The sequence below is a fragment of the Agelaius tricolor genome, unplaced genomic scaffold (genome assembly GCF_023055355.1).
Source record: "Agelaius tricolor isolate 1412-34295 unplaced genomic scaffold, bAgeTri1.0.p SCAF_13, whole genome shotgun sequence".
NCBI classification, from domain to species: Eukaryota; Metazoa; Chordata; class Aves; order Passeriformes; family Icteridae; genus Agelaius; species Agelaius tricolor.
The window spans coordinates 13,015,483-13,040,516 of NW_027269273.1; the positions used below are offsets into that span (position 1 = coordinate 13,015,483).

Consider the following 25,034-nt stretch of genomic DNA (forward strand, 5'->3'; position numbering starts at 1 on the left):
GCGCTGTAGGTGCACACCCTGCTCAGCGGAGAGCCCTATTGCCAGGGGTGATGCTCCTTATGGCAGAGCCAGCGAGGGGCAGGACTGCTAACGAGGTGTCCGGGCGTGAGCTGCTCCCTCCGTGCTGCTGCCGGCCCCATCCTGCCTCCCAGGCAGATGCCTTCCCGCTGGGCTTGCGGGGCCGTGGCTGTCACGCTGTCACACTGGAGGAGGCGGCTGTGAAGAAAGGAATGTGATTGCAGGTTCCCGCATAAGGAGGAGCTCGGGACACCCTGCAGTGAATTAGCCCAACCTGACTAAAAGTGACATTGGTGAATTTGGGTCCTTGCTATCTCTTTGACAAATTATGTAGAAAATACATTTTTCAATATTTACTATGTAAAATCTTCCCTTCTTTTATAAACAGGAGTATTTTACAGGCAGTAGAAGAGTAGTTCAAGTACTGAGCACATTTGGTTCCTGCCCCCAGCATCACCTGATCATGACAGCAGAGATGCTGGCAAGTCCAGGGGAGATTACTGTACCATTGCTGTGGAAGTACCTCCTAGGTATAAGCATTCTCATCAAAAAGGTATTGTGAGGGAGAGGGTATATGTAAATAAATAAGTCTTAATGCATTTTTTTTCAAAAATTTACTAAAAGAGTCATAGATACAATCATAAATACAATCATCTTTTTGTCCTTCATTCTCAAATACAACTTGTGTTCAAAGTGCCTTGCAGCTGTTGTCTGAAGCCATACAGGTGTTCTGTAATACATGAGCTTGTTCCAATCCTTTAGGTCAAGGCAGAAAAGTTATAGCCAGATAAAAATTACTGACAAAAGTGTGGACTAATTTTCTGGACTTCTTGTGTACACACCTCCATAGACAGTTTGTTCAGGGATATCAATTTTATTAATAAAATAATGGTCTGTGATTAAGTTTTATTGTTCCTCTTGTTCTATAAACAAAATAATTGAGTTAATAACAAATGTATTACAATCTAAGCATACTTTAAAATATTCCAGAGCCACATTTTAAACCCAAAAATAGATCTGCATGTAGAGTTTTCAGCATCCTAGGCCTAATACTGCTTTAACACACATCCATGGCAGTTCTCCAGAGATACACATGAAGAACCTTTCCATGATTACTGTGGTGATCTGGATAACCATGGATCTTGAGAATTCTAAAAATAGGCTCAATGTGCAAATACAAAGATGAAACACATTTTTTTCTCCTCAGTGCAATTCTACAACTTCATGAAGGTAAAAAACACCTTAATTTGGCAACTAGACAATCACAATTAAAAAAAAAAAAAACAAATAAAAACCAACAATTTGCAAACAAATTACACAAAAGAAAATCACAAAAATATTGCCTTTTAAAAGACTGTGGTCATTTTTAAATGAAAACACTATAAATTAAGTACCCAGGAAAAGACCGTGAGTGTTCTTTATGAGGAACACACCTAAAATACAAACACACCCAGTGAGATGTCCCCTGCCACCACCAAGGCTGCTTTTCACATGCTTGTACCCCTCTTGTGTTAATGCTTTCTCAACTAAAAACTATAAATAAGTCTGTTATCTAAGATTCCTTAAGTTAAAATAAGAGAATTATGACCAGAATAGAAACAAACTCAGTACAGTAAGGCCACAAAAACACCACCATAGTGCTAAACCTCCTGGCAGAACAAATCCAGCACAGTCTGAACACAGAGAGCTCTTCAGTGCTGACACACTTGTGAAGATCAGTCTGTGCATGCAGGTTAGTGTCAGGCTGCCCATAACCAAACACGTGCAGGAATACTGCAAGGGTGGTGACAGATGGCCTGGGCTGGGGAGGCAGCTCTGATAGCCCTTGCTAACATGGCTTATCTTTCTTTCCCTTCCATACAGGGCACAAAACTCAGAGCAAGCACTCTGCACTTAGGCCTGCAAAACCTCTAGCCACTCCAGACAACACTGGCAACTGAGAAAAAAAATCACATTCATTTTCCATCAGGCAAGTGGACCCACTACCAGTTTCATGTCTGACCCAAATGACAGACTGAATTCTGGCCACCAAAAGCAGAAAGGTAACTTTTTGTCTGACCTTGCTCTGCATTTTGCTCATTCTCAAGCAGCCAATCCAACCCTATTCCCAAAATTTCATTTCTCATGCCCAGCCAATGAGAGTCATAGTCATTAACTGTCTCCAGCAGCTGCTGCTCATACAATGGGGCTGGAGTGGCAAATGCCCTTTGATAGCCCCCTTCATACTTTGAAACTACCAAAGGAGGACTAGCATTGCTAGCTGCAGGCAGAGGTGAACTGTGCCTCATCTGCTCAGGCTCAAGCTTGGGTTCCCCCCCATCAAAACTGCAAGTGGAGACATTCCCAAAGGGAGAAGTGCTTGACTTGGCATACAAACAGTTCTCAACACCCAGGCCCTGGTTAGCACTGAAGTAGTTTAGGGCAGGCTTCCTGTACGTGTTCTCTTTAGGTGCTGGGTACTGGTGATCTGTACAAGGCTGGAAACCATCCGCATCTGAGTAGTAGCCTTCAGGGAAGGATTTCTTCAGGTGCGGGTACTCCTGTGCCTGCTGCACAGGGAGCGAGAACGGGGGGGCGCTCCCCCCGCTTTCCGCACCTAGTGGGACCCCTCTTCCCGAACAGTCCAAGCCGAAGTCAGCCGGGGTCTGACCCAGCGCCCCAAAACTGTTATCCAAGCTCCTGAAATGCATGTCGAGCCTTGAGTACAGCTGCCCCGAGTAGAACGGCGGCTGCCCACCGAAGCTCTGGCTCCCTCCAGGCAGGCCCGGCTGCGGGCAGAGACGGCTCCGCTCTGTGCCCGGGCCCTGCTGCGCCCGGGGCCGCTCCTGCCCAGCGCACCGGGGCGGCTTCGGCTTGCCCAGCCTGGCGTAGGCGGCGGCCTCGCTCTTCTTGTGGTTTAGCTGCCGGGCTCTCCGGTTCTGGAACCACACCTGCGGGACCGGCAGACACTGAGCACCCGGGCCGCCGGGGAAGCCTCTCCGCCACCCGCCCGTCCTCCCTGCCCGGAGCGCCCCTCTCACCTGGATCCGGGACTCGGGGATGTCGGTGAGGCTGGAGAGCTGCTCCCGCAGGGCGATGCCGGGGTACGGCTCCTTCTCGAAGGCGCGGACCAGCAGCTCCAGCTGAGCCTTGCTGAAGGTGGTTCGCTTGCGCCGGCCGCCCTCCCGCCCCGAGCTGGGGCCGCCGGGGCGCGCCCGGGGCTCGCCTGCGGGGAGAGAACGGGGAGCGGCGGTCAGCGGGGCCGGCAGCGTCCTCCTGCCCCAACGCCGCCAACACCGCCACCACCACTACCACCAACGCCGCCAACGCCGCCACCACCAACACCGCCACCACCAATACAGGCACCACCAACACCAACGCAGCCACCACCACCACCAACGCCGCCACCACCAACGCCGCCACCACCAACGCCGCCACCACCAACGCCGCCACCACCAACGCCGCCACCACCAATGCCCGCCCGGCGCGGCTCACCGGCGGCTCCGGGGCTGGGGGCCAGGCTGGCGGAGGGGAGGCTGGCGGGGGCCAGGCTGGCGGAGGGGAGGCTGGCGGGGACCAGGCTGGCCGGGGGCAGACTGGCGAGCTCCATGCGGGCCGAGGTCTGCGGGCGGTGTAACGGCACGGGCAGCTCCGTGCCTTAAGAGCCCTCCACCTTTAGCGACCCCCACCCACCCGGCCCAGCCACTCTGCGGCTCCGAGAGTGACTCAGAGCCGTCTCCAACACCTCCATTGTCATCCCATCACCAAAATACACATAATGAGGGCTCGCCCCATCCAAGGAGCCAAAGTGTCTCCCAGCGAAGTCCTCGCTGCTGCCACCAACCCATCCACCTTTATTTAATTCAAATGGAGAGCAAATAATTTAATGAAGAAATCTTCCGCCTTTGGTTCAGCCCTCTGAGGGAGCTCCCCTTCTCTCTGCACTGCAGGCCTGGAGCTCTGCTGGAAACCCGGTGCCCCCCAATGCAAGAAGGCCTCCATACCACCCTTCTCCTAAAGCCAAGCCATCCCAGTGCTTCCTGCACCCAGGTGACAAGTCCTTGTCTTCCCCATTGGTTACCCTGCTCCTATTCCCATCCATGGGACATTTCTCATCAGCTTTACTGCAGGAAATAAAATGCTGGTGGCTTTACTAGACATTTCATCAACACCCAATGTTCACGGCAAAGGACAAAGCCTCCCCCAGCACACTCAGGTCACCCAGGTCAGATGGAGCAGTCTCCCTCTGGAGTGCATGCTGAACAGCTCAGCAAAGGTTTTCCCTTCCTGGGGCAGCTTTCTTTCCCTCCAGACAGCTCTGCTCATCCAAGTCAGGTACAGAACAAGCAAGGTCTGTGCTATCAGCCCAAGGTGAAATCATGAACAGCATATTAATTCAGAAGAGTGGCCAGAAATATCATTTAAGAGAGCCAAGAGTGACATAAGGGACTTAGAGGGAGCAACAGTTGCAACACTGAAAAGGATTAGATGTTAGAAGAGAAGCAAATCAATTAGTCAGTGTAATAATTTGTCAAATGAGGCCACTAATGGCTGTCACTGAAGGTGTTCAAGAACAGCAGCATCATTACATCATTTGTTTTTCATCTCAACTTGTCCCCATTCATTTTTCAAACTTGGGACCTGCTCCAGCTTGCTGTGAATCTGAAGGGCACAGGGACAAAGTGTGTGTGAGCTGGTACACACTGTTTGCATTCTGTAGGGATCAGTGCACCCATCATCCATGCTGCCACTTCTGGGTTGAGCTGCACAAGGGTTTTACCATTACATACACCACCATCACAGTGCTTCACAACAAAAATGAATGTCCTTCCACGCAGGGATGGCAGTCAGTCCTGTGAGTCTGGTACTCCAGAGACTGGATTCCTTTAGCAGCTTGGCCCATAAGGCTCAGAAACCACTATGCCTAAATAACATTTTCAAGCAGAAGTGCATGTGTATCTGAGTGCTCAGATACAATAAGCAGACTTATAAATCTTGGGGGTGTAGTTTTATTGACTGTGTTCACTACAGCAAATTCAGCTTCAGCTATTAATTCTTGTTCTAGGCATGCAGGGTTCACCTCTAGCTGCCACGAAGTCCTCACAGGGCTTTGCACCCAGTCATGCACAAACTATCTCCAGTGCACTCTGGGCTAGCAAAGCTCATGGTTGGTTTTTTTTTTGGCCAGTTTTGTTTTTGGTGAACTTAATACAAGCTTCAGCATGGGACAGGGATGCACAGGGGCAAAGGGAAAGAGAGAATCAGGGAGCCTCAATTTGAACTGGTTCAATAAAGTGTGGAATTGCACCTGACCTTTCCATCTCTGCAATTCCAGTACCACTGTCCATGGGGTACATGCTACACTGGACCAAGGATACCAAGGAAGTTTGCAGAGTACAAAGAGAGAATACTCATTCAGTCTGGACAGAGGGAATGCTGGAACAAATGCTCAAAATTTTCTTTCTGGATTTCCAGTTTTCATGGCAGAAAAGATCATCTCATGGCATGAACTACAACACAAAGCTGCCCCTGTAGGCAGCCTGCAATACCGAGCTCAAAAGAACAGGGAAACCACCTCCTCCAACACCCACATACACACCTTATAGACAGAGCCAGTGCAGAAGAGATAAGAAGGAGCCAGCAGAGGCTTGCACAGACTTGCAGTGCTTGCTAACAGTGCCTGTCCATCACTACTAGCTCGGCTCAAATAGAACAGCTTTTGTTAACATCCCCTAGCATAGAGAGAGCAGTTCACACTTCCCGGAGTTATTGTTTGAGGAACTCTGTCAGGCAGCCTCTTTACACCCTTCATTTTCAGAGATTTTCTTTGCAATGCTAATCGATAGAGATTGCGAGTTTTGTTTTTAAGTCAGATTCCAGGAAAGAAGATGACAATCGTTGCCTCCCCCTCCTTTTCCTCCTTTTCTGCTGAGGCATATGGACTTGGCCTGACATAAGAGCTAATTTCTGCCACAGCTGCAGATGGAAAATAGTATTCTGACCCCTACTTTTGATTCATTTCATAAATAGAGAAATGGGAGAAGTGTGGGAAAAGAAGCAGGAAAACCCAAAGCAGCATGCTTAACAAAACCAGCAACTCTTTGGTTCATAGATTGTCTTCAGACTTCCACAAAAATCCACGGAATTTTGCTTTAGATTTTTTGCTAGTAGAGTCCAAATGTGGAAACCCATTCTGCCGGGGTTCCTTTATGCCCTTTGTGATACAAGTGCATCTACAGAGGAATCCAAATCACAGGTGGGATATTCTGAGAATAGAACAGAAATGAAGGATATGCAAGTAAAGTATATTTAGGAGCAACAACATCATTATTAGACAAGGACTAGCCTCAGTACTCTTTAAAATGGCTCTCGAAAAAGGTTTGCACCAATCCTATGCAGGGCACGGGAAGCAGCTCTGTTCTCTCCCTCCAGAGCAGCCCTCATGTCAGGAGCTGCCAGCAGCCCCAAAGCCGTGCTAGCGTGATTGGGATGCTGAATCACCCAGTGCAGCAGGGCCCTGTCAGCAGGCGCCTGCCTGGGGAGTCTTAGGACAAACACCCTTCAGAAATCCCTACATCAAACATTTTCCAGGGCAGTACAAAGCTATTGATGTTTGAGCAGAACTTTCAGCCCGGAGGAGTCAAGATCAATTTCACTAGTTGGTCTTCGGACATTAACACCTCATAAAAAGGATGCTCATGCCCTGCTTATCTGGAATGTGTCTTTAATTATCTTTTGGTATACACCTTTTGCAGCCCATTACTTACCAGTCAACACTGCTTTAATTATGGGCTTGGCAGTAACAGGCAGCTCTTACATCGTTGAAATAAAAATGCCAGAAAGGAACCCGGGAGAATTGCAAAGAGATTTCATGTTCAAATGGAAAACGGTGGAATTCAGCAAAGGGACATGGATTCTCATTCACAAAGATTTCATACCATGGGCAGTACTCTCATGGCCAGGGGCACCCAGGAACATGAGCAGACAAGTGATGGTTGTGCCGTCCCCTGTTCCTCAGGGAAAGGAGCACTTCCAGCAGCCCCACTTACTTTGAAAAGTAGTTCAGTGTCCAGACATGTCCAGTTCCATGGGGTGCCAGCAGGATAAGCAGGATGGAGGCACATTTTGCACCTTGAGCAAAAAGAAGGCAAAATTTATGACAATCCTTGCTTTTCAAGAGTATTCATTCCCCAGTCCAGAACTGGCTCTTGAGGGAGCTGCCACCAACACTGAGCTTTCCCTAACAGTAAACACCTTTGTTAATCCAAGGCATTGCTCTAGACTTTTCTCCTACCAGAAATAAATGTTGCTTCTAATGCCTCAAGGCAGAGGCAAAAAATATTGCTGAAAACAGCATGCACTTTTGGGACATACCAGTCTTGCTCTAGTTCACACTGAAATCTATATATTTCAAGGTGAAAAAAGGCATTAGGCCAGTTTCAGATAATTTGAAATAATTTTCCACTTCAGTATTTCTTATATTTGAATAAATATATGAAATAATTTAGACAGTTTATGTGACTGATTGTAATGCTCCGAAATCCAGGATAATAATAAAAAAAGACTGAATGTCTGTCTCACCTGATATTTAACTCTTCACCAATGATGAAAACTGGATACCTGCCATGGGAAGGTAAGAATCTATAACCAGCTCAGTAAATTACACACTGGTACTTTTACTTGGAAATTATGATGAAGACCTCGTTCATTTTCAGCCCAGAGTTTCTATTTTGTGAATTTACTCTTTCTCTGAATGTATGTAAAATTTTAGCTTCCAGAGCATCCTCTCACTAGGACATGTCATGTGAAACAACATTTAATTTTCTGTGTTCTGAACATGTAACTTGCTAAAATCACTTGGTGCTTGCTGCTGCCCACCCAAGAATGTGGAGTGACCTTCACTGATTCCAGCAGTTCACACAGACCATTTTTTCATGAAACCCCTTCACTCTCTACCTTCAGCCACCTCATTTCCAGACTGAAATCTTCTTCATGCTAGCTGCTCCATGCCTTCCTCATTCACGTTGTCTTTTCCAGAGCTTTTTCTGGTTATACTGTATCCTTCATGAAAAAAAAAAAAGATAGAGTGACTCTCAGAACTTAAGATGTAGAGGAATAATAGGGTTTTAACTATTATAAAGGTAATGTGCAGGTTTTTTCCCAGTGCTTTCCTAACAGCTAACATTTGCTTTGTCTTTTTGACTCTCACTGAGCTTGCATTCTCATGGAATTATCTATCAAACTCCAAAATCTCATTTCTGTGTTGTAATGGTAATCTGCTGTGAAACCTGCAAACAGTTCCTTACTTGTAGTGTCACTATGCTGCCTGCTGGTGAGTTTTTGAGTGCTGTGGCAATCTGGAAAGAAATTGTCATCCCTGTCAAGGAGAAGGCAGCCTTAAATTTTAAAGGTAGTAAAACCCTATATAATACCAAAGCTAAAGTACTTGTAAAAATTGTGCATTTTATGAAGTGGTAGCCCAGCAGTACCCAACACTGTTCATTTTTTCTGGGCAGTAGGAAAAAAGTCTTAGAAGATGGATGCAGGATAGCTAGGAAAGTGGTGATCAGTGCCCCCAGCCTCATGCAATACAATGTCTCCTGCTCTGGTGGAGGAAAAATCTGTGTTCTGTGGGACAGACCTGCCTCCCACAGCCATACATAACACTGATCTGCAGTTTGGATAGGCTGAGCCTGAGTCTGTAAAGGGTTAGGATGACCACAGGGAAGGACAAATCAGCAGAGCAGAGTCTGCACCAGTGCAGGAATGGGCTGGAGTAGCATTTCCCTGTTCAATAAGCATAATGAATAGATTAACAGTATTCTTGACCCCATTGAACACACAGTAGAAAGAAAAGTAGTAGAAAAGCCACACAGCCATGCAGTAGGAAACCTGTGGTCAGTAAAATCCTGCTGCAGGAAATATCAACAAATCGTGGATAAAATATCCTCCAGAAATCCAGCCTGGGCCTCCAGAGGTTACTGAGCACAATTCAGTCTGGGAGCCCTCGCTTGCTGCAGCACCACTGAGACAAAGATGATTTCCTTTAAATGTGGTGGTATTTCATGCCCAGTACAGTCAGGCTCACAGGCTACCTTATTTTATGGTAATCCTTTCCCCTGTACTCTGTGCCATGTCCTTCCCTGTCTCCTTTCCTTTGTGACAAAGCGTCTGTCATCGTCCTCACCCGAGCTGTTGATGTAACTGCAGACCTATCCTGTGACTGATCAGCTCCAGAAGCACTACTGGACTCTCAGACCTGACAGGATCAGACCTCTGAACTGCAGATGTTTTAGGAAAGGACTATCTTTTTCTTGTGCTGACAGAATCCAAGCACACCACATGATAGTATAGAAATACAACAGATCTCAACATGGCAGTCTGCTGAACTTGATTATGATAATAGTCACCTAAGGACGAGTGAATTTGGCCTTAAGGCTAGTCTGCTGGGACTGGAGACAAGTTGTCTGGAGTCTCCTCCTCCCTGTTTAAAGAACTATTGCTCTAACCTCCCTTGTCAATCCTATTCCTCTTCATCTCCCAAATAACATCCCCACCCATGTGGCTGTAATGAAACATGCTTCCCACCTATCTCACCATCTGCTAGTGAGTGACCCCATTTCTTTGCTAGATCTGTGCTGGCTTTTTTCTACTGCATTTAGTTTTTCCATCGCAATATTCCTATTCCAGACGTATAGGAAAAAATATTCAGGACTATAAAACTGTGTCAATTGATATGACTTATTCATTAAGTGAGAAGCACAAAAAAGATCCATTAGTTGGTCCCAATGGACCCTCAAGAACAGTAAACTAAGTGGAAGCCTTTCATTTTTCTCAACACTGCATTCTGTGTTTACTGTCATACCCCTTGGCAACATAAGGCAGTGTCTTTCCCAGTAGGAAGCACTAATAAAGAGGAGTTCCTTCAGAGAGAAAGAAGAAATAGTGTCATATTCCAAACACTGTGTATTAAAATACACATGCACTGTCATGAAGTGGTTAAAGGCCAGAACAAGGCATCAAAACAGAGATTTAGTCCTTCATCCTGTTATAACCAGTGTATGTGCTGTAGGAGTGCAGAGTCAGGGCACTGGAGCTCTATGAAAGATGTTTTTGAATACTCTAAGCTGCTCAGGGTTTTCCAACATTACCAATATGAATAAGGCTGTCTGTCACAATTTATCCTTGCAAAGTACATTCAGTTTTATTAAATACCCTCCCCAAATGACATAAAATCTTTCTTTGCTCCCATACCTTCAAAAAAATCTTGTAAAATGCTTGTAGTCCATTCATATCCAATTTTTAAAATTCCATCAGATCCATGTAGCATAAATCCAACATTTATAAACTGAGATTTCAAATGGACTTGTTACTTCTTAATATTTCATTTTTAAGCTACCTCACATAATAAAAAAAGACATCAGAGATGTCCACAAAATATTTTCAGTAGGACTCAAGTTACTGACTTCCAGCAGATATGAGTAAAAACAAGTAGAGAACTGTAAACTGCAGAGCTGAGGTCAAAACTGAAGCTCTCTGTGCAACCTGGACTTCAAACTGGTGAGCCTTGGCTGTCTCTTGACAAAAGCTTATTAAGGCAATGTTGGTTGAAGCATATCATGATAGAGATGGCAGTTTCACCTTCCTCTTCCTCTTTAATAAGAGAAAAAAAAAAAAACCCCACAGTGATATTGTTAGGATGAGCATATGGAACTCTGACATAAATTCACCACTAAAATGCACAAACTGAATTTGTAGTAAAATCAATGAGAATTTCATGTATTTATAATTTATAGGTTTTACCTAGTTCTTAATCTTTGCAAAGAATAAAGTATTTAGCTGGGACCTTTATAGCTGACAATCTCCAAGACTTGAATTATGTTCATAATTGTGTTTAAAATATTGATAGAAGAGAAGTAGTTTTATCAAACACCCAAGGAATCCAATGACAAAGGAGAAGGATTCAGCAGACTTATGCAAAGGTTAAATCACTCCAAGTTGCAAAGGCTATTCACCACAGTATCAAACAGAATTACTATAGCACATTGTTTCCTATTATGCACATCTCATTACACTCAACATTTCCTGTACAGGAATCTGTTGAAAATCTTGTCCATTAACCTAAAAATTTAATGCTTGTCAAATTGCAACACAAAGTATTTTAAGACACCATAGTTTTCCTTAGCTTCTCTAGTCTTAGAACTAAAAGATTAAGGTGATACAATTCTGAGTCCCCAGTAAAAATTAGAAATGGCAGGTTAACTAGCTACATTAGGAACCAGACATTGCTTGCAGTGGTTTCATTATAGCACTGTGCCATTTAGCTCTGATTTAATAAAAAAGTCCTGTTGATAATTTTCTTTCCTTAGGTGACTTTCCCTGAATGGATACCATCTCTTTTATACCAGCTTCAAATCCAGTTTAAAATAGGCTCCAGTTTATTTCCAAGTAACTTCCTAAGAAAAGCCCAATCCCTAAATCCTTATAAAGAAAGTTGCTGTTTAAACAAGTCACCTCACTGACTCTAGCATGATGACTCATGCCACAAAATTTGTTCTGAATTTGAACTAATCCTCCCTCCCCCTCCTCCTTTTTTTTTTTTTAAGGAATTTTAAAAGACGAGGAAGAGCTAATGTGTCTCTATCTATTCTCTGGCATCCACGGAGAACACCAAACAAAAGAGGCCGACTACCTGGCAAATACCCTTTGTACTTCCCGATGGAAGTGAGATAGCCAATATCTCTAAGTTAGAGATAGCAAATGTTTCTAAACTGAAGAGGCAACAGTTTCCAAAGTAGAAATCTCAGAAGTTATGGTAGAATAGTTTTGTTTTCTGTAAACTCAGCAAAGGGAATTTGTTCTGCATTTTTTTCAGTAATTCACATAACAGTGTTTGGGATTTGTTGTTTCCAGTTTAGATTATACCTGTCAATAAATGCAATTCAGTGACAAATAACATTTCCAACGCTGAAGCCACAAAGATAACTAATCTGTCAAAAATATGAGGGCAGAATTGCAAACCTTTGCAAAATATGATAGAGCAAGCTTTTCAGCTACTCTGGGAAATGACTCCCTCAAAATTAGTCATCAGGTATATCTAACAGCACCTAAGAAACATGAAAGATTAATCACTGAAAGCTGTGGACTCTCTGTTTTATGACACCTTCAAGGTAAGACAAAATGCCCCTTGAAACATGTCCTGTAAGTGCAAGTCACTGACCTCTATTCAGAGAAACAAGGTAATATTTAATGGCATGTGCTGGCCAGACTAGATGATGCTACAGGTCTTCTGGCTTTAAATTATTACAACTGGACATATATTCAGCTTCTTAAATACTCTAAAGACTCTTCTCTTTGTCAAGAGAAATAGCCTCTTTTAAAGTCAGGTCAAAGACACTGTCCTGTATCAGAAATGGAATGTCTGCATGTCCAGCCCCCAAGAAAGGCCTGAGCAGGGAGCTGTCTTCATCAACTAGTTCACATTCAGGTCCAAGGCTGCTGAGATGCCAGGGCTGGTAGAGCTGCCCATGGCAGTCAACAGGGCTGGCAGCGAGTGGGGGCTGCTGCCCCACGTGAAGCTGGAAGAATATCACTTAATAAAAAGATATATCAATTATTTTTGGCAGCAGAGAAACAAAAATAAGCCAGCTCCCTGTCCTCTGCCCATGGTGCGGGCTGTCCTCACTGGAGTGTGGCAGTACGGGTGACAGGACACCGTCTCTGGCCCCGCCTGGCCACCCAGGCCAGTCTAAAGAGGCACATGCAGCAGCAGCGGCTGGTACTGACAGCCCGTGCCTTTGCTGTGCATCCACCGCCCTCTGCAGCCACCACCATCCCTGCAGTGAGCACATCCCTGCCGTGAGCGCAGCCCTGCAGCCCCGGCCGCCTTTTGGCTGGGACCGCGGGGCTGGCCCTGGGCCGGGCACGGTGGGCTCTCCTGGTGCGAGCCAGTCGCAGGCTCTCCTGCCACAGCTCGGCCTGGATCAGGAGCTCAGCTCCACCTTTGGAGAAGCAATTGTGTAGAATGTTCTAAAGAGGAAGAAATTAACAAACGGGCTACTAAAAAACAAACCAAAGGAAAGCATACCGAACAAACCCGGGAGAAAAAAAAACCACAAAAAGTTTAATTTCAGAAATTTCTCCCAGATACTAAGATGTAAGCGGGACCATACACTCTTCTCTCCTGCATCAGCAAAGCAACACAGGGAAATTTATGAATCAGGTTTAAGTTCACATAGCCAGCCTCACTGGGTTTTGTAGAGGGGATTCCCAGCAACAGTTTTAGCACAGCAGAATTTTTTACCAAACTATCTTGTAATCTCCAAAGAACATCCCAGAAAAAAGGAGGAAAAAAAGGGGGGCGGGGAAAGCACAGGTATGTCATTAACACATAATTAACGGAGCAGCGTATTTAGCTTTCATGCAAGGAGAAACAAGAGCACAGCCAACATTTTACAGCGTCTCTACACTGTCAGTCATGCCAAGCAAACGAGTAGCAAAGCTCAAAGGAAAGCACAAACCCGCCCAACCCACCCCCCAACGTTTCTACCCCTAAGTACCTTTCCCAAGGGCACATTCCCAAAAGGGCACAGGTTAGAAAATGCTGGACTTAATACGCTTTGAATCGCCAGTTTTCAAAAAGGAAGGCACTCTGTAGTGTTCTAGGTAACGATTGAAGTGCCCAGCGGTGGGAAGGCCAAGAGCTGTTTATTTTCGCCCAGGAGCGAGCGCCGGTGCAGTCTGCGCTCCGGGGAGAGCTGCGGCAGGGACAGCGCGCTGTGCCCGGACAGTCCCGCGCGCTCCGGGCCACCGGGGACAGCCGGGAGCCGCCTCCGCCCCGCGGCCACGGGAGGGCGCTCTGGTCTATGCGGCGCGGGCCGGGCCAGGGCTGCCCGGGAGCCGGGGGCGCAGCGCGGGCCGCACCTGCTGCGATTGTCCCGTTTCCTGCATTTCCTCACCCCTGGGCAAACCCTGCAGGAAAGCAGCAACGAGTCAAGCTGAAAAGCTCACTCCAGCTTCTGTGCTGTTCCATGCTGCGTTCGGTACAGAATCGCAGAATCGATTAGGTGGGAAAAGACCTCATCTGTGAGCAAACACCACCTTGTCAACTAGAGCATGGCACTGAGTGCCACATTCAGTCTTTTCTTAAACACCTCCAGGGACGCTGACACCACCACCACCACCCTGGGCAGCCCGTTTCGGTGTCTAATCACCCCAAACTGCCCTAGCGTGGTTCTAAACTATGTCCTCTTGTCCTGCCACTGGCTGCCTGGGACAAAGGACCAATTCCCACCCGGCACACCCTCCTTTCCGGCAGTTGTACAAAGGCATAAGGTTTCCCCAGGCTAAACAACCCCGGCTCCCTAAGCTGCTCCTTGTAGTGCTTGTGTTCTAGACCCCTCAGCAGCCTTGCTGCTCTTCTCTGGACTCATTCCAGCAGCTCAAAATCCTTCCCAAACTCAGGCCCGGAACTGGACACAGCACTCAAGGTGTGACCTCACTGGTGCCAAGTACAGGGGGATGATCCCTTGCCTGGTTCTGCTGGCCACACTACTGCTGATCCAGGCCAGGATGGCATTGGCCTTCCCGGACCAGCGGGCACCCGGCTGGCTCGTGCTCAGCCAGTGCCGAGCAGCACCCCCGCTCCTTCTCCGCTGGGCCACTTCCCAGGCACTCTGCCCCAGCCTGGGCCTGTAGAGGCCAAGGGCAGGAGGCGACACTCAGTCCCACACATCAGTGCTGGGCCGCTCCCCGCCCGGGCCCGAGGGCAGTGCCCGCCCTGCGCTGGGCGAGGCCGCTGCCCCCGCCCGCCGGGCCCGCCCCGGCCCCGCCTCCCTCAGCCCGGCCTTAGCGGCGGCGGCGCGGCCTCCGCTCACAGCGCGGCCCGGCGGCATGGCGGCGGCAGCGGCGGAGCGCGGCCGCGATGGCAGCTGCCACTTCCAGCGCTCCCGGCTCATCTGGATGGTCGCCATCATCTTCGGCATGGTCGTCCTCGGCGTAAGGAGCGGCGCGGAGAGGGAGGGAGGGAGATGGGTCAGAAACCGCGGGGTGCGTGGAACAGGTTCCCTGCACCGTCCCCGTGTCCGCGGAAACGCCGCTCCCTAAAATAAACGGGGTGAAAAAGGAAACTGGAGGTGCTGCTTGGGCCAGGCGGGATGAGGCTGGACAGAGCCATGGAGGAAGGCCAGAGGGAGGGAGAAACCAGCTGGTCTGCGCAGGGAAGCGAGGCCGTGGCGCTGGGGGCGCGTCCCGGGCCCCGTCAGAGCATCCCGGGCGCGGCAGCAGCGAGGGCTTGAGGGGCAGGTGCCCGGGAAAGGGGCTGCAGCATTGCCAGAACTGGGAGCTGGGGCACCGAGCATCAGCACAGCCCGCTCCGGGACAGCTGGGGGACATGTCACTCCCTAAGGTGCATTTACAGGGGAGGGCTTTGGGCACAGGCTGTACGAACTGGTGGTGTTGGAAAACACAAGAGTTCAGTCACCACGTTGTGTTAACTTCCAAAAACAGACTTCAGCCAAGTTAGTTTGGATTACTGGAGCAGGGATATTAATGGCTTTTTGATGTATCTGGCAAGTTTATGAAAGTCGTCCCTTGACTTTCACACGTTGCGATTTTCTTTCTGTTCGCACAGATTTTCTAAACTTGGGAACCACCACTGTAAAAATTATAGTCAAGGCACGTCAAGCCACTCACAAAACAATTTTTAGGCTGTTTCAAGAAACAGAATGAGCTTTAAATCTTTGGCATAGCTAAATTTACATATAGTGAGAAACTGCAGTGTTGATATACCAGAAGCAAGGTAAGGCAGTGTGAACTTTGGCCTGGCACTTACCTTAGGTCCCCAGTGGCCTCTGAAGTGCGAAGCTCATCCCTCACTGCCTGCTCCTCTTCCTGGCTTGTGGAAATCAGCATGCACAGTGCTAAACACTGTGGACAGCTCTGTGACATGAGAGAGAAACCGGGAAGGAAATTGTGCATCTCTGGTCTTGGGATTCCTGCTCAGCTTTCTTCTTTGCCCTGTTAAAAATAAACAAAAATCTGACATTTTCTTTTTTAGGGAATGAAAGAAGAAAGATTGATCCCCTAGTTTTAGATAGTTATTCCTCCTAAACAGTGTATTCATGGTTTGGCCTCCTCAGGTCACTTGCCTCAGATTAACTTCTTCAGGACAAAGACAATGTAGGTTTTGCATCTTCCATGTCTAATAGGTAATGAGCTTACAACTTAAATACCACTTAATGTGCAGATGCACTCTTAGTCCCCAGACAGCAACCTTAAACTTATCCCCTTGGCATCTGGTATGTCAAGGAATAGAAATTTCCTAGTTGGAATCTTTCAAAGGCTACTGGAAGAATATGGTCCTTGGACAAGGTTAATGGAGTGAAAGAACTTAAGTACTATGAATAAATGAGCTCTGAACTCATGGGGCTCAAAAATAAAGCTATTTTGAAGGTTAAATTGATAGTACTTATACCTTGAAGTAAGATAACTTTATTTTTTTTTTTCCAGTGGGTAACACTTTGGCCTTCAACTATACCTTATAGTTACTTGGGATTATTTGGTACCTTCCTTAATTATTTAGTGGAACACCACCACAAATGGGTATGCTACGGGTAAGTTATATTTGACTGTGTAATTATTTTGCCTCTCTCTGACTCCTGTACTTAGTCTGTATTAACAAGCTTTCCTGTAACCCAGTTGTTAATTAGATTTAAAGAGCTCTTCTTTCAAGCTCATTACAATTAAGGGTGTGGGGTAATAAGTATGTAGAGGACTAGACAGGCTAAGACCAATTTGATAGTTTAAAAATTCAACTTCGAATTTGGCATCACTGATGGTTTAACAAGAAAGGGAAAAATGTTAAGGTACTACTTTTGATGACAATTATTAGTCCAAAGTTATACTTGTACCATCTACTGCAAGTCTTTTTCTTCTTCAGTTGTTACTCGGCAGTCCAATTCTTTCTTTAGGAATCTTTTTTATACAGCTTCAGTTAAAGAACCTTTTCTACCCTGATCCTCACTTCTCCTGATCTACATGAGAAATAACCTGCTGAACAAACTGCATAGTGCTGTTTTGCTGGGTTACAAAACTTAGTTTTTGCTACTGTAATTAACAAAAGAGCCAGAAAATATTTGCTTGAGCTCACTGGCTTCCTGTAAAGACACAAGTCACTAGGGCTTTCTTGTTTATTTTATGTATCATGTAGAACCTTCATCTTTTCTCAGAGCATCTTTTGCTTTAGCAAGGTATTTAATTGATCCTAACTGAATATATTATATATTTTTTTTTCCTACAAAAGCATCTATATAAAAATTTGTAGGCTAAGTGTGGCTTATCAAGTCACATTATATGTTCTGAATCTATACACACAGTTGTTTTCATAGAACTAAAGCTGTAAAAACTTAAGTAGCTCCTTAGGACCACTAAAAATACTTATGTAAGTAAAAGGATAGATTTTGCATGCTTAACTAAGATTAACTTGTACTGCTTTCACTAAGTATTTGCTTTTTGGCTTAATCTGATGGCTGAAAATTTCAGAAGCCTAGTGGATGCTTCAAATGGCAGGTCAAGGCTTATGGCACAGAACAGTTGCTCTGATTTTCTCAGTGGGCTTCAGTTCCTTTTAAGTGTACACTTGTGGGGTTTTTTCAAGATGAAAAACACCCCTTCCTTTCTAGGTTAAAATAGGTTGTTGCTTCAGTGCTTCCAGATTTATATTCTCTGCATAATGCATCTTTGATACAACAGTCTTCTCCCTAATTTTCAGCAACATAAACCATGTTTTCTTTCCACCAGGTTCTGGATATCCTGGTTGATTCACATAGTGGAAGCCCTCTACGGTATTAAGTTATGCCAGTAAGTTGTTCCCTCCTCTCACTCCAACACAGGTTCTCTGCAAAGAATTTCTGAATCAAGTAACATAAGCTACAGACTGGTGGTGGTGGCTCTCAGCAGCAGTGAATTCAGAGGATGCTGGTAAAACACTTGCTGCAGTGATAATTTGCTGTCCTCCACAGTTGGTTGCTGCCACTTCTCCCAGTGGTTACTGTTGTGCAGGGCAGCAAAACCAAGGGCTGGCAACTTGCAGAAGTGGCAGCAGCAAGGTTTGCCAGAGCTTGTCTGTCAGCCTCTGAACTCCCTGTTCACTGGGTGACACTGCTGCTCAGGAGGCAGAGGGAACAATAAATAGATAGTGTAGAAATAGTCTGATAACTTCAGGTGTTAGAATTTTATCAGATGTTACCCCATCAGGATTGCAATACTGCTAATTACACACTTGAACAATCACACTTGTATTGTGGGAACACAGCTGGGCACTTTCATTTGGGGACTCTTTCAGATCTACTTGCATCTGCAGGTCCCTGGGATAAAATCCTGGAACTAGTCAGACCATACAAGCAAGGCCATCTGAGTCTTAGGTTAGGATAACCACGTACCTGGAAAGGAGTGCTGTCCAAACACATTCTCCTTCTGTTCACTTGTGGTTGCAGTAGTTCAGAAGAATGTAGATACTCATTGGGTTCTCATGCTCTGCAGAGTCAGGCCAGTCTGTTTGCCATGATGGGTTCCCACTTCATTTGGGTCATTCACTGCTGTCTGTCCCAGGCTTCTCAGGTGACAACTCTTGGAAGCAACAGGATTTTGTTTCATGGAACGCTGCATAAGTTGTTTGAGTTTTTTGTTGTTTTTTTTTAAGATAGTAGAATATGAATGAATAATTTCTGCCTTCAGAAGGAGAGTTAATAAAAATTTATTGTTTTTCAGACTCTCATTTTAAGTCTGGGTGTGCAAATAAATGTGTATCTGGGCCTAAGGCAATTCTTTTAATTATGAGGAAACTTGATTACCAGTGAACATACAAAATGAGTGTATTGTAATTAATTTTACTAATGAAGTTTCACAGACTAGTGTTAAAACCCACTAAAAAAAAAGCAGAGATGGGCTGCCCATCATCATCTCATTAGGAGTGCTGCTTTAGATTACCTAACAATTGTACTTCTGTGAGCACCAAACACCATTTATTTTTACTTATGTAGAAGTTATGTCTTCTTGGCAACATCACAAAGGAGGCACAAAGAACACTGTGAGGACTCAGATACAAATTTGTTAATCAGCAGTAGTACTGTCATTGGCTCTTGGCCTGTACTGCTGCACATGGTCTATTCATTAAGCTTCTCTTGTAGCAACAGGTAAATTTCCTAAGCCCTTGTTCTCCAGGTTTTGCACTAATTTGAAAACACTGCAGCTGGGATTATAAACAAAATACCCACAGCTATGGAATTGTTTACAGGAAATGTGAAACCCCTTGGGTTTGCTGTTGTGTTTATACTTGTTCCTTTCAGTAGGAGTACTTCTCGAGAACAGTGGAGGAGAAAATGACATTTTCTGTAACATAGAGAAAAAGTCATGTATGTTATATTGAAACTAACTAACATAGAAAGGTCTCTTCTTCATAAATTAGGTGAAGTGCCTTCAGCCCTATTACCTGTCTTTGTCTAGCCACAAGCTCAGGTACCAGTGTTTCTCCATCCCCCATCACACAGTCATTGTCAGGTCTCTGCTCTGCCAGCATAGTCTCCTTTGACTAACAGTCAGCAAGAAATTATATTCAGACTTGTGTATTAAGATCAGTATTAAGCTACTCCAGTTTCTTGCTTCTTTGCACACCAACTTCTGGGATAAGTCATTTCAAATAGGACAGATGGAGATTGTAATTTATATATTGTTGAGGAAATTGTATGCATAGAATGTCTGAAAGAACTTTTGTTCAATAGATAGCTTAAAATCCTATAAAACCACAAGAACTGGTATGTTTAGTTAGCACAAAAAATTTCTCAGTAGATGGAAACTAATGTGCTGAACTGAAATGTTCTAGTCCAGTCTGAATCTCAAGGATGGGTAGAGATAGCTAACCTTACTTTCTAAGTACCAGTACAGCCTGCAGGAGCATAAGTTTTTTGACACATTTTGTGTTTTTGTTACAGAGCTAAAGGAATCACTGACCCAGCTGTTCAGTTTCAGTGGTTTGTTCAGACCCTTTTATTTGGATATGCTTCCTTCGGTCTCCTGGTATCTTACAAGCCTGCAGACAAGAAGCAGTACTAGAAGACAATGCAAGAGGTCACCTCTCACATACCTAATCTCATTTTTCTGAAAAGACCCCACATACATGTCTAGGTGCTGTAATTAGCTAAATTACATTCCTGCTGCATGATGCAGTGCCCTTCTACCCAAGCCACTCTCCTCTTACTAAGCAACACAAATAAAATTCACAGGGCCCTGTGGATAGTTGACTAGAAAATCAACTTTTCAGTCTTAGCACTGCTAAATTTTAATCCTATTTGTTATGCAAGAAGCCAAAAGTTGCTCCTCTGCAGATTTTGACATGTGTACTCTGTCACTGACAGCTGGTAGCAGTGGTTGATAAATCACCTTTTCTTGAGGAGAATTGTCCTTCTGCAACAGGGAGGGTTATTGACAGCCACAAGGCAGCTTGCACCTGTTTTGTAATAGGATTTAAATTTACCTATATTTTCTCTATGGGACTGACACTGTTGTTAAAGCCTGCTCTTTGCACTTTGTTTTGTCTGCTAACTTTGTTCCACAGAGGACAGACCACTGTACTGCTGCAGGCACATTGAAAAGACCAGATCTCAGCTCAGGCTGAGGGACAGTGAGCTTGGATACATGAAGCACTTTAACTTGGTTTAATACAAGTGCCTTAAAATTCATGCAGCATGACCTCATCTTTGTAATGAAGATTTTAAGTTATGAGTTATTATCATATAAAGTAGCTTTGAGGGCAGCTTTTTTGAGAAGTGATTTATTACCCAAATTAAAAAAAAAATCGATCAAAAATCTAGCTGAAAAGTTGATATTTGGCAATGAAATTATAGGCAGTGAATAAACATATACCACTGGTTCCCAGATGCTGGCCTTTAAAACCTAAGGTTGAGTGACCATCCTAAGCACATCTCAAGAGTATTTCCTGTATGTGTAGTGAGTCTTCCATCAGATTGTCTTTTACTTTTGAATCTTTGAACAAGAATTTAGCCTGTGTAGTTTCAGCACTTTTAAAAGGAATAACTATTTAAAGTACTAACTCTGGTGTGGGGAGAAGTTTTACCATGCCATTTGCCATGATACTGTTCTGGAAGAGGGAGTAAAAAAAGGTTGTTCTTTACCCTCCAAGAGCTCCACAAGGTGCTAACAAGTAACTTTGTGCAGTACCTAGAGGCTGTAGCACTTCGATGTGGGAAGCCTTATTCAAGCACAGATACATAAAGTTTTTGCTTTCAGTGGGTACTAAAAGCATAGAGAACAGAAGGGTTTGAAATGGTGGTTTGTTTGTCTTTTGGGTGTTGTTGTTGTTGTTGTCTAATGGCAAACTGTTTAACTTAAATATTTTATAGAGAAGTAGAAACTCATTTAGTGACTAGAAATCCAACAGGAATGTCAAGAGCCTGAGCTATGTTTTACTGTGTAACCTTTTGTCTTAGTCTGTGATCCTGGAATAAAGATGTTAAAAAAGTGAAGAAGTTGTTTTTAATACATCCTAGAAATAAAATGCCATACAAAATACATAGACACCTTCTTGACACCCATATCAGTGTTTCATATTAGAACATGCAGAATCAGCTTTCCAGAGTAATTCCCATCACTGATACTACACTGCCTTCCCCTCCCAGGCCAGGCTGCACTCCAGGCACTGCTCAGGCTCAGTCCCAGCCCTTTCCACTGGGCTCTGAGTGGCTACAGGCAAATCACAGCTCTGAGAAGTTAACCACATCCTGTCAGACTCCCTCTAATTAGACAGGCAGTGCCAAAGCTTCCTCAGTGCAGCCCAAGGACGCTACAGTAGAAAATAATATGTACTGCCTTAGATAAAAAATTGGCTAAGTTTTTTTGAAGCCTCTCTGGGATTTTTGTTTAGCATGACAATTTTCAGCAGCTTTCTCCATAGAGGTTGGTGGGCATTGCTTACAAAGGATTCTAGAAATGCAACTCCCAGGTATTCATCCACCTTCAGACACTTCCTCTCCCCAGCCTTTGCTTCAGAGCAGTTCAGTTTTAACATTTCTTTTAAAAAAAACAAAACACCCCCAAACATAAAAACCCAAACAAGAAACCAACCAGTGTTTGCTGTCAGCCTCTGTCAGAGCTGTAAACAGCACAGATGCTTGTTTGCTGAAGTTTTGGAGGCTTCACAATGCGATCCCAACTGCAAACCTGAGGAGCCTGGGGTAGGTAATGGGGTAGGTAATGGCCTTAAGGAAAGGAACAAACCCACAGCATGACAAGACTGAAAATAATATTGAGATATCGTTTCTGAGTAAGTGTTTATAGTGCCCTGAACAGCACAGTGAGATAAATATACCCTTAATATGTTACAAAATTATTTTTAAAAGCCAGTAGGAGCATGAATACAGGTCAGCACCTCACTCTGCTCACAAAGACACATTCTTGGCTTTGTCAGGCTTTCTGGAAATGCTGCTGGTTATACCAGGCATAAGCATTTCTCCAGTCTAGTCCTAGTAATAAAGGATTACTCTTAATCACTTAGAGCAACTCTCCACTGCAATGAAAATGTCCTTTCCACAAGAGAAGGGCAGAGCAACACAAGTGCAGCCTGTGTTCCCAAGGGCTGGGCTAGGTGTCAAACCACCTCCATCGGCACCCAACCCACCCTGCTTGCAAATTAACTAATTCACTGTAACAAAGTATTTCAAAATATTGCTTCCCATTGAAAGGAAACCCCAATGAAACATACAGAAGAGCTTTTACTGTTGGAAAAGACCACTAAATAAGAAGGTAAATCACCAGGAAAGCTAAGATGACATTAATAAAGGTTTTTCAGGATGGATATTTCTGCCAATTTGGCTGGTCACAACACTGAAAAATAAATACTGTTTAGACATCCGTTTCAAATTGGAAAGAAGAAAAAAACCAACCCTTGCTATGAAAGCTAAGTGCAAGACTGTGTATGCATTATATTAACAATGTAAAGTAGATGCCAAGAAAATTTAAAAAGCAACCGTGCCTGTTTTTTCTAGACATACTAAAAACCACCCCCATTCATTATTTATTCAGCCTACACTGGTGATCAAAACGAATAATTTCATACAAGTCAGAACCACCTCACTTAAAACAGCACTTTTATGCTGTGATTGCTTGGTAGCTTCGTTGCAGAAGAAAACAAATAAAGCACCCAGATCCATTTTCACCCTTAAATCATAATATATGGAAATGAGTGTAATTTACTCAAAGTCAGGCTATCCAGATCGGCACGTTTGGCAAATCACTGCTCAAATCAAGCTCTGTTGAGGAGACCTGGCTGTGTAGATCAGGACATGCAGCATCAGCTCAGAAACACTGTAGAGCCTGGACAGAAGCAGTGAGAGGTCTCCCACCCATTTTCAAGAGCTACTTCTAAAGCTTTCAGGGCTGTAGCTCATTTTTGTGAGGGAATGATGAAAAACTTTTCTCACAATCTCAATATGTTATCTTGCTTTGCCTCTTTTTCATGCAGACCTAGATTTTTGTAAACACAACAGGAGCTGACTGAGCCAGACTTTGGAAATACCCAAGTGCTGGTTAATTAGGGACATTTAATTTGTGCTGGGGCTGGGTCCCCTGCAGAGCAGCAGAGCCTGCTGAAGCTGGGGGAATGGCCTCCTTGGTCTCTGCCATGGTGAATTGGACCACTATAGGCAAGTCCCACAGTCTGATATTTGTGAGCATTCTGGTACAGTCTCTTTATGCAAGAGCTACATCAACAGCTCAAGAAATTACCATAGCTTGTTGAAAGCAAAAGAAACAAAATCCCTCAGTACTCCCTTTCCTCCTGCTTTTCAGAAATGCAGTAATAATACGGCACAATCCATGTACTGTGCTAGACCTTACACAGTCCCTGCAACTCCAAACATACCTACAGCACATGCATGAGGGGAAGGAGGAGGGGAGAGGAGGAAAGAGGTGTAAGGAACATTATTGTATCATTTATCAACATTCTTTGAGACCATTTTCACAAAGGAAAACCACACAGGTGCCCCTTGTGGGAATACACAGGGTGACCAGTTTACTAAGATTAGCAATTACACAATTTAAAATGTCCTAAAGACACTCTAGGCCTCTTATCAAAAGGAAAACCACGTCCTTCTCCAAAATTTAAAAAGTGTGAAGGATAGGGATTTTCACAGTTGCAATCTGCCCTTGCAAACCCCCCCGCCCCCCAGGCAAGTAAACCAGAAGTAGATCACAGGGCCTGCATTTAGAGGAGCTTTCAGACATCAGCAGCACAGGACAAGCCTCCTGTATCCTTTGTGTGGGTGCACTCAGATGTGACTCATCTGGCTGTGTCCTTAAGGACTCCTGCTTTCTTTTGACTGACAGGCTGTATGGGCTTAGCTGTATGGGATGTTGATCATTACTGACATACTTCACAACATCCATATTTGATTAGAGTATTTTCCAAATACTGCCACCAGTTTTTGCTGCAGCTTTAAAAAATAAGTGCTTTTGAACAATGGGAAATTCATCAGCTCAGGAGCGCACAATGTACTGAAGGATTCCTCCTCCTCTGAGATGTAGCAAAAGTTTGGGAGCACATGAATGCAAAGATTTGTAACAGAAAAAACTCTAAAAACTTCAACACTCTATACATGGCAGAATGCTTGCAGTTAAACAAACTGCAGAGAAAGTGACAGGAGAACAAAATCCATCCAATAGATGACTGTCAGGAATTACAGCCCAGAGTGTTGCAGTTTACTTTTCCATTCAATAAACCACGTGCCTATGTTTGGGTCTAGCAAAAGTTAAACAATAACATGTCAAATTCACTTACTGTGTTGTAGGATGGGGAGTTTGTCAATCTCCCAAAAGCTGCAGGCCAGAAGGCAAGGTGCTGCCTATGAGGACATGCCACCTGCATGGGAAGATAAACTGCTCCTGATGCAAAAACATGTACTGGGAGGGATTTAGATGCTAATCCCCAGTTAACAGGACCTGGTTGAAAAAATTAAGGAATTAGTGTG

General features: G+C 44.7%; 2 protein-coding genes across 2 annotated transcripts; one reads left to right on the top strand and one right to left on the bottom strand.

Moving 5' to 3' along the window:
• Positions 1-618: 618 nt before the first annotated feature.
• Positions 619-14,891, bottom strand: LOC139595656 (uncharacterized). Its single transcript, XM_071439196.1, is given in 6 exon segments — positions 619-2,948; positions 3,039-3,233; positions 3,235-3,619; positions 12,683-13,026; positions 13,668-13,968; positions 14,728-14,891. Coding segments are annotated over 6 exon segments (2,328 nt in total). The 3' UTR covers positions 619-2,009.
• On the top strand, positions 14,808-21,539 carry TMEM254 (transmembrane protein 254). The gene is made up of 4 exons (XM_071438774.1): positions 14,808-14,994; positions 16,507-16,610; positions 17,797-17,856; positions 19,986-21,539. Exons 1-4 carry the CDS (start codon positions 14,890-14,892, stop codon positions 20,104-20,106), a joined length of 390 nt encoding a protein of 129 aa, XP_071294875.1. The 5' UTR covers positions 14,808-14,889; the 3' UTR covers positions 20,107-21,539.
• The last annotated feature ends 3,495 nt before the right edge of the window (positions 21,540-25,034 follow it).